The sequence below is a fragment of the Cupressus sempervirens genome, chromosome 2 (assembly GCF_028749045.1).
Source record: "Cupressus sempervirens isolate cs-2001-9-10 chromosome 2, ASM2874904v1, whole genome shotgun sequence".
In the NCBI taxonomy this organism is placed as follows: domain Eukaryota; kingdom Viridiplantae; phylum Streptophyta; class Pinopsida; order Cupressales; family Cupressaceae; genus Cupressus; species Cupressus sempervirens.
The window spans coordinates 329,758,257-329,769,331 of NC_143119.1; the positions used below are offsets into that span (position 1 = coordinate 329,758,257).

At 34.1% G+C, this 11,075-nt stretch overlaps 1 protein-coding gene across 1 annotated transcript; it reads left to right on the forward strand.

The window, feature by feature from the left end:
• Window positions 1-3,354: 3,354 nt before the first annotated feature.
• LOC149572447 (sugar transporter ERD6-like 4) lies at window positions 3,355-7,909 on the forward strand. The gene is made up of 18 exons (XM_089811343.1): window positions 3,355-3,582; window positions 3,690-3,752; window positions 3,843-3,932; window positions 4,145-4,204; window positions 4,321-4,386; window positions 4,524-4,589; window positions 4,701-4,776; window positions 4,876-4,940; window positions 5,065-5,154; window positions 5,390-5,470; window positions 5,609-5,693; window positions 5,950-5,996; window positions 6,083-6,145; window positions 6,247-6,306; window positions 6,520-6,586; window positions 6,772-6,830; window positions 6,976-7,090; window positions 7,665-7,909. The coding sequence occupies exons 1-18, from the start codon at window positions 3,355-3,357 to the stop codon at window positions 7,775-7,777; spliced, it is 1,494 nt and encodes a 497-aa protein (XP_089667469.1). The 3' UTR covers window positions 7,778-7,909.
• The last annotated feature ends 3,166 nt before the right edge of the window (window positions 7,910-11,075 follow it).

Below are 11,075 nucleotides of genomic sequence, written 5' to 3' on the forward strand. Positions count from 1 at the left end.
TTTGCCACTTGGATAGCAAAGATGGTAGCTTGACACTTTGCAACATTTTTGGTTCCATCCAGAAGAAATTTTGCTCCTATGAATAGAATATTCTCCTCTACATCAAGGAGAATATGAGCATCATCATCATGACACAAGAAGATTCTCTAAAACAACATGAGCATCATCATCACCCCCATCAAAAGAATCAACCCTTAGGAGCCCTTAAACAAACCTTATTTTATTAATATTTTAATTACCATAATTTTTTTAAAATTAAATCTTATTTTTCTAAAAATTTATATTTAGATTCAAACTATATTTTTCTATTGACTTATCCCTTTAATCTTGTTCTAGTATAATTTAACAATTCCCTTACCAAAAAAAGTGCAAAAGTACTATATATGAAGAGTGTCCCCACAATAAAATTTAAAAGCTAAGTGATATTCACCAATGACAATGATCTTTATCCTATTATTTAATATAATATTTAAAAATAAAAAGAAATTAACAAAAACATTTATTGATGAAATTCCCTTAAACAAACCTTATTTTATTAATATTTTGATTACCATAAAAAAATGTTTTTTATATTAAATCTTATTTTTCTAAAAATTTATATTTAGATTCAAACTATAGTTTTCTATTGACTTATCCCTTTAATCTTGTACTAGTATAATTTAACAATTCCCTTAAAAAAACTGCAAAAGTACTATATATCAAGAAAGTGTCCCCACAATAAAACTTAAAAGGTAAGTGATATTCAGCAATGACAGTGATCTTTATCCTATTATTTAATATAATATTTAAAATTAAAAAGAAATAAAAAAAATATTTATTGATGAAATTTCCTTATCCCATAACGATCATGTTATTTTGTCCTCCAAGTTCCAACCATTACTTCTAAACAATCCTACCTTAGGATGGAGACATTTTTTCACGCAAACTATTTTTCCAAAAATTCCTACAATTTTAGAAATTGACGACATTTAAAAGTTAAAAAATTCCCTCCAAAATTATTCTTCAAGAATCTACAAATTGGACTCAAATCTTCATTTTAAAAACCTCAAAATTTGGCCAACGGAAAATAGGAGGGAACTTTTGTATCATCATTGAGCAAGAAGCATCCTGCATTACCATGATGTATGACTTTCATGACATGATTCAGCAAACCTAATCATCCTTATCCTGAAACACAGAGAAAGTTTGTTCCTATGTTCTTGCATTCCGTTATTAAAGCCTCCATTTTGGAATGCCTTTTGTCTCATCTCACTCCATCTTTCTTGAGTCTCATCAATGCATAAATTCTCTATATTTTTTTCATTAAGATCAGCAATTTTCTTTCCCCTCCTACTGAATTTCTAGCTCTACATTCAGGATTGTCAAAGCAGCAACAACCATTTTCTTCGTGTAGATGCTCAAAAATGGTTCGCATCTACGGTTTCATCACTTCTTCATACTAATTTGTCCCATTTTCTCATTCTACTAACTTTGATCTTTTGGCTAGATTGACCATATTTTGTCATTTGTATCCCCTTTCACATCAATTTCATATCAACTTGAAATCATACCAAATCAACTCAAAATCATATCAAATCAACTCAAAATCACCCTAAATCAACTCGAAATCAGTCCTAATCAACCCAAAACATATCAAACATCCCAAATCAATCATCATTTATCCACTCCTAGGCATTTTTGTGGCTTTTAGTGTCTTGGAAACCTATCAACTTATCAATCTTATCAATCTGACCTTAGTACTATCATGGCTCTCAGTGCTAGGTCAAAATATCATTCATGTCATTCAATCTTTGACATTGTTGAGGCTTTCAATGTCAGATCATGGCATCATCAACCATTTTAATAATATTGATAGTGTCCGTCAGTGTTATTATGATCAAACCTTATCAGTCAATTTCAATCTTGTAGCATTTAAAATGTCGGTTAAATGTTACATATCAATTAATTCATGTCATGTGTCCTTGGCATGTTATCAATTTTGATCTATCAATTAATTTGACCATGGCTTTGGTCTACCTTTTCATCATCTCATTCGATATCCATCATCGTCACATTTTCATCAAAGGATACAATCGCATTCATTTAATCAATTTGGCCAATCATCTACTAATTTTCTCTATAGGATTAAATAACCCATAATTTAATCTTATTCTTTCTAATTATTCTTCCTAATTATCATCCTCAATTAATTAATTTTATTAATTAATTAGTTCATCGTCGTCAATTAATTAATTTTATTAATTAATTGATTCATTATTTGCAAACCATGGAAATTCTTAATTCCTAAGTTCCATTTTTCATCATTAAATCCATTTTCTGCTAATTCTTATTTTTTGGAATAAGAGGATTTTTAATTCAAATATTCCATAAAATATTCCATCATCATGACACTTGGATATGACACCTCATGGATTCTCCTTTGACACTTGGCTGAGATTTTTCATAATCAAATATTCTTATCTCTTACGCATGTCCCTATTTGGCTTATTCATCATAGATTCTTGGCTTTAAGTGGGTTGAGAAATCTTATGACGGGTCATAGATTCTCTTCCAAATTTGACTCTCGTGTGTCATAGAATCTTACTTTTGGCATATTCTGTCATATGCGTCATAGGAATTATTATTACCTCTTACGCATGCCCTATTTGGCTTATTCGTCATAGATTCTTGGCTTTAAGTGGGTTGAGGAATCTTATGACGCGTCATAGATTCTCTTCCACATTTAGCCAAATTTGACTCTCATGTGTCATAGAATCTTACATTTGGCATATTCTGTCATATGCATCATAGGAATCTCTTGCCACATCGCATGTCTGTGGGTGACAAATCCAATGCTCTCACCCTACATGAAAATTATAAAATGAGCACTCTTTCTCTCATTTTGGGTCCTTGAATCCTGGAATGTTGAAATCTTGAATCCTGGAATCTAGAATGCTTAAGTTTTGAAAATCCAAATTGTTGAATCTTTGAGTCTCTACTTCTTTGCATGTTGCATGTTGCTATCCTTGCTATCACCAAAAGACTGATCTGTCAGTGTCTGATACAACCACTAAACTTATAGAGGGGAGTGTTGAACATTTTTCCAACAATATCCCCTCAACGTTACTTGAGCATTACCCGACATTTTGAGGATTCGAACTTGGACCACTTGTTAGAGTGGAGTTGCCATTGCACCAAAAGACCGATCTGTCAGTGCCCAATAGAACTACTCAACTTATGGTACACAAGAGGTAGTTAAGCCCTTGTCACGGGTCTTGAGGGGAGCGTTGAATATTTTGCCAGCAGGATTTTGGCTGTGCAGGCCTGTAAGTTTGCAGAAAATTTGGTCACTACGGATTTTACCCTATAAAAACAATGGGGTACATGGATGATTTGGAAAAGGGAAGCATGGGTGGCAATGGAGATATTAAAAAGGCTCTCTTAGAGGAAGGAAGCACATGTCTAACCATATCCAAATCTGGCCATCATGGCGGTAAAGGTGCTAGAAAGGCAGATAATGTTGAAATCTTCTGTGGAAGTGCTATAACTGCAATATTATGTACATTAATAGTTGCCCTGGGGCCTGTACAGTTTGGTTTCTGTGTAAGTTATAGTTTCTTATTTGAATAGATTGATTTTTAATCCATGCATCCATTACAAGAGTCGACCTGAATAAAAAAAGGAAGTTTCTGACAGCAACGTTCTTGCAGATTGGATACTCTTCGCCCACACAAAGTGGGATCATCAATGATCTTGGTTTAACTGTTTCCCAGGTACTGTTATTTGATGAATGCATTTTTGCAATAGGATAGAATATAGTTTATGTGGTAGATCCTAATATAGAGTCTTGTTGTTTCTGTCAGTTCTCCTTATTTGGATCTTTAACTAATGTTGGAGCCATGGTGGGTGCAATAATTAGTGGACAAGTTGCTGATTATATTGGACGGAAAGGGGTAAGTGCCTTCAATGTTTTTCTTTCTTTACTAAAATAAATTTATATGTTAGACCTAATATGCTACCGCTAAAGGGATACACTGCAAGATTTTGTCTTGTACTGCTAGTAGCAACGATGGTCATATAAATTCTTTTTTGTACCCAGTATTTAAAGATGAGTGCAATTAACACACATTTAGATTTGCATAACCTCTTCTTTGTTTGCGTGTAGGCATTACTAGTAGCTTCCATTCCCAACATTCTTGGGTGGCTCGCTATTTCTTTTGCCAAGGCAAGCTAATTTTCCTTTGATAAAATGATAGCTAAACGAATAAGAAGTTTGATAGTGATTTTCCTTTGGAGCATAAGGAAATTCCTCTTTTTGATGTCATCACCCTATGGTTACAGGATTCTTCATTTTTGTACTTGGGAAGAGTGCTCACAGGCTTTGGAGTGGGAGTCATCTCATTCACTGTAAGTCAATTTTTTTTCACAATCTAGAACAAGCCTATTGTTGTCATTTTTAAGCCATAAATTATTACACTTAATAAATTAAAGAGCATACAGGCACGTGGACAGCTATGAATCTAACCATATCATGGTTCTTTTAGGTACCAGTATACATATCTGAGATTGCACCAAAGCATTTGCGAGGAGGTCTTGGGGCAGTAAATCAGGTTTGTTTTGTAAACTCAAAATTCTTTTGTATATTAATCATGATAATAGTCCTAATATAAAGTGTAATTTGATACAGTTTTGAATCTTATACTTAATTGATTTTTCAACAGCTTTCTGTGACAATTGGTATTATGTTGGCATATCTATTTGGACTGTTCCTTTCATGGCGTCCTCTTGCAGTTGCAGGTACCTTTTATTATGCTTTTGCTGGGTGAATTTAAAAAAATTAATTAGATTTTTAACTTTTATGAAAGAAATGATAGGTTGACAACTTTAGCTGGACAGGTATGATCCCTTGTGCCCTTTTGGTATTCGGCCTCTTCTTTATACCAGAATCCCCAAGATGGCTGGTGAGCATATTTCACATACAGATACATTTTGAAATGATATTATTCAATTATTGCTAAAAATTTTAAAATGACATATACTATACAAAGAATCTTATTTGGCCAATTTATGATTACTTGAGTGCAGGCAAAAGTTGGTAATGATAGTTTTGAAGCTTCACTACAAGCACTCCGAGGATCTAATATTGATGTCTCCCTTGAAGCAATTGAAATCAAGGTGCTACGATTTCTCCAAGATGAACTGCATTTTTTGCCTGTTCCATTAATTGCATCATCAAACTTCTTACTGTGTTTTCAATATTCTACCAGTTTGAGGAGTCATCTGCTTTTGTATAGATTTTGCTTTTTTTTTAAGCTTTTCCTATCGTGAATGGGATTTAATTGTCTATTAGTTAACATCACCTCTATAATGGTAGAAGCTTGTCTAACTAATGGAAATATTCTGAGTCTAGAGCGTCATGGAGATGAATAGTCAGCAAAGTAGAATCAAATTCTGTGAGATCTTTGAACGGAGATATGCCCTTCCTCTCACTGTGAGTTACATCTTAAGATTTCCCCATTTGGCCAATTTACACAAGTAGGTTTATCAGTCAACAACTACTTCATTCTTCCAAAATGGACACAACTCACAATTTTGTATGCTGATATTGTCTTGAAATGGGAGACTGCAGATTGGTATTGGGCTGCAACTTTTGCAGCAATTAAGTGGAGTTAATGGTATTATGTTTTACAGCATTTCCATTTTCAAATCTGCTGGTGAGTTCTAGCCTATAGGTATCTAAAGTTGAGGTTCTATATCATGTCTTTATTCATGTTCAATTTATCATATTATAAACTATGGAATTTGTAGCATGCTTTGCAATAGCCTTTGGCAGCAGAGAATTATCTTAGAAATTTAAAGTCAACGAGATAAAAGGTTGCTGGAAGTGATTTTTAGTTCATAGTGTCTATGTTAATCTTGTTTCTTAAACAAAGCACTGAGCTACGATTTGTGCTATCCACAAATTTGCAGGGATTTCATCTGCTAGTGTTGCATCACTTGGACTTGGTGCCATTCAGGTTTAATTATTTTCTTGAAGTCCTGCATGAATTTGTCTGTCATGATTTAGTCTCATGTTGCTTATGAATAAAGGATAATGTTACAGGTGCTCACAACTGGGCTTACTGTATGCCTAATGGACAAAGTTGGTCGACGTCTTCTCCTTATGGTGAGAAAAACCTTGCAGTTATCACAATTTTGTATTGTGTCATTTGGGAGCATAGTTTCAATGGTGGAGAGAACTAACATGTTTTATTGTTTTGTCAATAGGTCTCATCAGGAGGGATGGCCATATGTCATTTTCTTGTTGGCCTCTCATTTTACTTGAAGGTAGTGTCACTAAAAGCCATATGTCGTTTCCTTCTTGGTCTCTCATCTTACTTGAATGCAGCGCCTCTAAAAAGCCTAATGGTTGATTTGAAGCTCTATAAAAAACACGCCTCCACTTTCTATTGAACACTTATTTGGTGGTGTTATCTGGTGCCTGATGGTATGGAATTTCTTGGCTATCCAAAGCTAATTTCTAGTTTGCTCTTATTGCAGAGCCATATGGAAGGAGCTTCTCAATATGAAACGTTCTTCAGTGTATTAGCTTTAACAAGTTTGCTGGTAAGTTGGGAATGAAAACTCAAATATGAATATAGAAATCGGAAATAATAGAACGCTCGAGTAACATAGCTCTTAGGATTTTTAACACATACCTAAACTTCTATGCATTAACTAGACATTCTCTGTCACACCGTTCTCTTGTCATATTGATATATATCATTTGCTGTTTGCTGATTTGATTACAAATTTTCATCGTTTCCTTCTCACTTGGTATGGGTGCCATCCCATGGATTATTATGTCTGAGGTAACACACTTGTAACATTGACTAGGTCACATTATTGCACCCTTTACAGAAACACTGGGAAGAATCTCCTGGTCCTTTAATCACTTAAAGTGATGCTACTAATAATATGTTTCTCTATTATCTAACTCTTCCTGTGCTACTATAGATACTTCCACTCAATGTCAAGGGTCTTGCTGGCAGTGTAGCAACCCTGGCACACTGGATGACATCATGGGTGCTGACAATGACTATCAATTTACTAATGCAATGGAGCTATGCTGGTGAGTTTTTAGCCTTAAGCTGTGCATCACTTAAGCATACCAAAATTGCCCACTAAATCATTGCCAAATGGAAGAGTTCCGCTATAACAAACATGATGGAATGTGCACCACTTCTCTATATGGTATACACTTTTAGTAAAGCAATTAGACCAGACGACAATATTTGTGGTCTCTCCTAGATTCCTATATTGGTCCATTAAGCCTTCAGGGCATGCCATGTCCCCTGATACTGAATGTTGGAAGATTGGAACTAGGCAAGTTCTAAAATGTCTATTAGCCTTGTCTGGCCTATTTGTGTGGGAAAAGTTTCAATCTTTAAACAAGTAAAAACATATCCTTGAAAGAGAGGTAGCATGTTCAAATCCAGCAGGGGTAGGGAATGTATGCCCCGTTTGTAGATATGAAAACAGATTGTAGCAGGAATGTGGATGAGATACCTATATCCATTTGATAGATCTTGTGAACCATATTTAGTCTAGAGTAGGCTAGAAAACATATTGTCAAAAAATGAGTAAATAATTGCTCATTATGAACAGTTTTCTGAAGTTCCATTTTTACCGTCTTATTGTTGCAGGGACATTCATGCTATATTCTGTTGTGTGCACCTTCACACTGGCCTTTGTGGTATTGTGTGTTCCGGAAACCAAAGGACGAACTCTGGAAGAGATCCAAGCATCCTTCAGATGAGCCACTACGATGAATTCATCCCTTAGCAGATGACGAAGTGGGTTCAATTCAAGATGCACCATTGCATCGTCTACGACTGCATATTACATTGTTGATTCTTTAACCGTGGGGGCAAAGTAATGATTTGTAATTGGGAGCAGTAATCTAATCCGTCATTATTCCATTAAAAGGTTGCTTCCCAACCTCAAATTCTTTGATTGCAATTACTATTCACACGTGTATTCAGAATAAAGTTTTCTTTCTTCTTGTTCTGTTATGTAATGTATAATAACTGGTTTTGTACAGGGTTTCACATATGATTTACAATGCAATTCGATCAGCAAACCGACTAGATAATTACAAATATCCTTAAACAAGTAGAATGTAACAAACAAACATCTCAAAAAGAAAGATGAGGTTATAACTTTTTTGTGGGCTTAATGGGAAGGCACAAGCTGGTTCTCATTATGTTTTCATGTTTTCACAAGTTTTTACAATGGCAAGTTACAATGGTAAGGGATAAATTAGGAAGAAAATTTATGAAGTTTATGAGGAACATAGCCAATTTCAGTAACTCCTTGTGCAAGTTTATGATGAGCACTTCCAACTTTTTAATGCACTATAGCCATTAACTTGGTCATCTTATTATGTTTCCATGTTTCCATGAGGTGTCATTACAATGGCAAGGGATGAATTAAGAAAGAAATTTTATAAAGTTTGAGGTTAAATGTGCAAGTTTATGATGAGCACTTTTAACTTTTCAATGCACTATATCGAGTAACTTGGTCCTCTTGTCCTTGTATGCAACACATTTTAAAATAAAGTGTTGTTCAACACAGGAAAACTCTCTCTTCCCAAGCCTCTTTTGCATTCTTCCGTACATTTTGAAGTTATTCACATTTGAGATTGAATTCATTGATATAATGTATATACTTCCAAACCAATTCCCCCAATTTTCTTGTAAAGTTTATCCATAAAAAAGATATTTATTGTTTGTGGGACACATTGAAATGAATATTCTATTTACTCATCAACTTTATGTTGTGTTGCATCCATGTACTTTTTTGGATTCTTTTTAGAAAACTTTTTAGATGCACCATAGCAAGTGCTTTGATAGGGGTAGCTCCCATTTCACTTAGCATTATATCAAATGGGATAGTGCTTTTGATTCTAAACTTGTTTGTGATCATATGCTTTTGGATTCCCTTGATTTGCTTCCATTGTGAGGCTTAAGTGTTGATGGTCAATGACTCACACCCATAAAAACAATCAGTAGAACAATCCTAAACGCTTGCCTCTCAACACTTGTTTTGGAGAGCATAAAATGTCTTCCATCTTTCTAACGTTCTTTTCTTTCTGCAACCATTTCATCTTAGTTTTTTGTTGAAGTCAATCCTACGATATAAGGGTATTTTTTCAAAATAAAACTTATGTTGATACTGCTTTTTACAATTAGAGAAAATCAAGACTTTAGTCTTTTTGATATTGACCTATAGTAACAATATTTTGCAAAAGTGCTCAAGGGAAAAAGAGAGTAGTTGTCTGCATAAAGCAGCAACCTTATTAAATATTCTCTCAACTTGATACCTTGAGTATTTTGCATGTTTAACCACTCTTCAAGTTTGTCAATGTATAAGCCAAACAAACATAGTAGGTGATAGTGGGCAACCTTGTTTGACCCCAATATCGCTCATGAAACATTTTATAAGCCAAACAAACATAGTAGGTAATAGTGGGCAACCTTGTTTGACCCCAATATTGCTCATGAAACATTTTAAAATGTCAATTAAAGTTTTGATTTTGAAATGTTAGCTAAATTTTTGAATTTAAAATGCTGACTCAAGTTCTGATTTTGAAATGTTAGCTAAAGTTTTGAATTAAAAATGCGGACTCAAGTTTTGATTTTGAAATGTCAACTAAAGTTTTGTATAGGGATCCTTAATTCTTCCATTTTGACCTAAAGCTTGTCCTTAGGGACAGTGTAGAGAGCCTTTCTAAAGTCAACAAAACAACAAAAATACCTCATCCTTTTTCTCCCACTCTTTTTGATAATGTTCCTTAAAGCGATACAATGATCAATTGTTGAGTGTTTTGGCCTAAAACTAGTTTGACTTTTTATACGTTTATGTTTTTCTTCAACCTATTTGCTATTACGTTGCCAAATAAGTTTATAAATCGAGGATTGATCATTTCCTATAGTTGGAGGGATTATTGACATCATCACTCTTAAAATAGGGCATTCCAGGCTGATGTCCAATCTTTAGGAAACCTATGTCGACTAATATTATTGAAGATGTTCGTAATGTGGTCCTAGTTTCTTAATAACCATCTTCACCTCTTTCACGATGATTTTTTGTTCATGTTGTTGACCAAGGGTGGTGGGTCCACCTCACCTTCTTGTTCATACAACTTTCTAGCATAATCAAACCATTAAGTGGCTATAATATTGTTTTTAGTTTGTTTCCTTTTAGACTAAAGTTCTTTCTGAAATAGTTTGGGTTATTTTTACTAAGGAAAATTAGTTCCTCTTTCCTTGTGACCATAAAATCTACTCATTTCATCTTTAGAATCTTCTTGTAAACTTTAATGTCAAGGTTTATTTAATTTGATTCTCGTATATTCCTACCCATTTTAAATTCCTTATCTAACTATACTCCGTTTAAAGATTTTTGTTAATGCATAGCTATTAACATTGTGCACTTGCATGTCCTCCCCCCTTATAGAGTCTCATTGTAGCCCTAAAGATGTTTACCGTTTTTTTAGTCAAAATATTTTTTCCCTTATGAAAGTGATCGTTGAGGAAATTGAGATTTTGTCCCAAATAGCTTATCATTTGCCCACAACAAATTTATGTACAATAGTCTATGATCAGATTTGAGATATGATATGTGTTCCCCAATCACAACACCCTCAATTCTCTCATATAAATTATGAGAATAGGTTGCATAATATACCACACATGCACCATTGCAAGTATTGCAAGTGAACTTGTTTGACTTTCACCATCTAGATAAGACATTGCAAATTATTAAATCTTAATTGCCACATAGTGTTATCAAGTCTTTCCCAAAATGATTGGAGCCCTTACGCAACTCTAAAGATCTAGTATTTTTGTAATGGGGGATGCTCTCCTTGTCATAGATTTGACTACTAGAAAGGCAAATGGGAAAGCTAGTAATATTAATTACAAAGAAAGTCACAATCTTATTTAAGTAGAAGTTTCTAAATTGTATGTCAGACTCTTTTTCCATCAACCTTTTCTCTTTTTCTGTAGCCAAATAAAATCGTAACTTTCTTTGTAGCTAGAAATACTAGCCCA

What these genes read in the sequence shown, in the direction of transcription:
- LOC149572447 (XM_089811343.1), top strand. Translation starts at nt 3,355, where the DNA reads ATGGGGTACATGGATGATTTGGAAAAGGGAAGCATGGGTGGCAATGGA. An exon ending in GTCTTGGGGCAGTAAATCAG is followed by an intron (nt 4,590 to 4,700) that starts GTTTGTTTTGTA and finishes ATTTTTCAACAG; the next exon opens with CTTTCTGTGACAATTGGTAT. An exon ending in GATATGCCCTTCCTCTCACT is followed by an intron (nt 5,471 to 5,608) that starts GTGAGTTACATC and finishes GGGAGACTGCAG; the next exon opens with ATTGGTATTGGGCTGCAACT.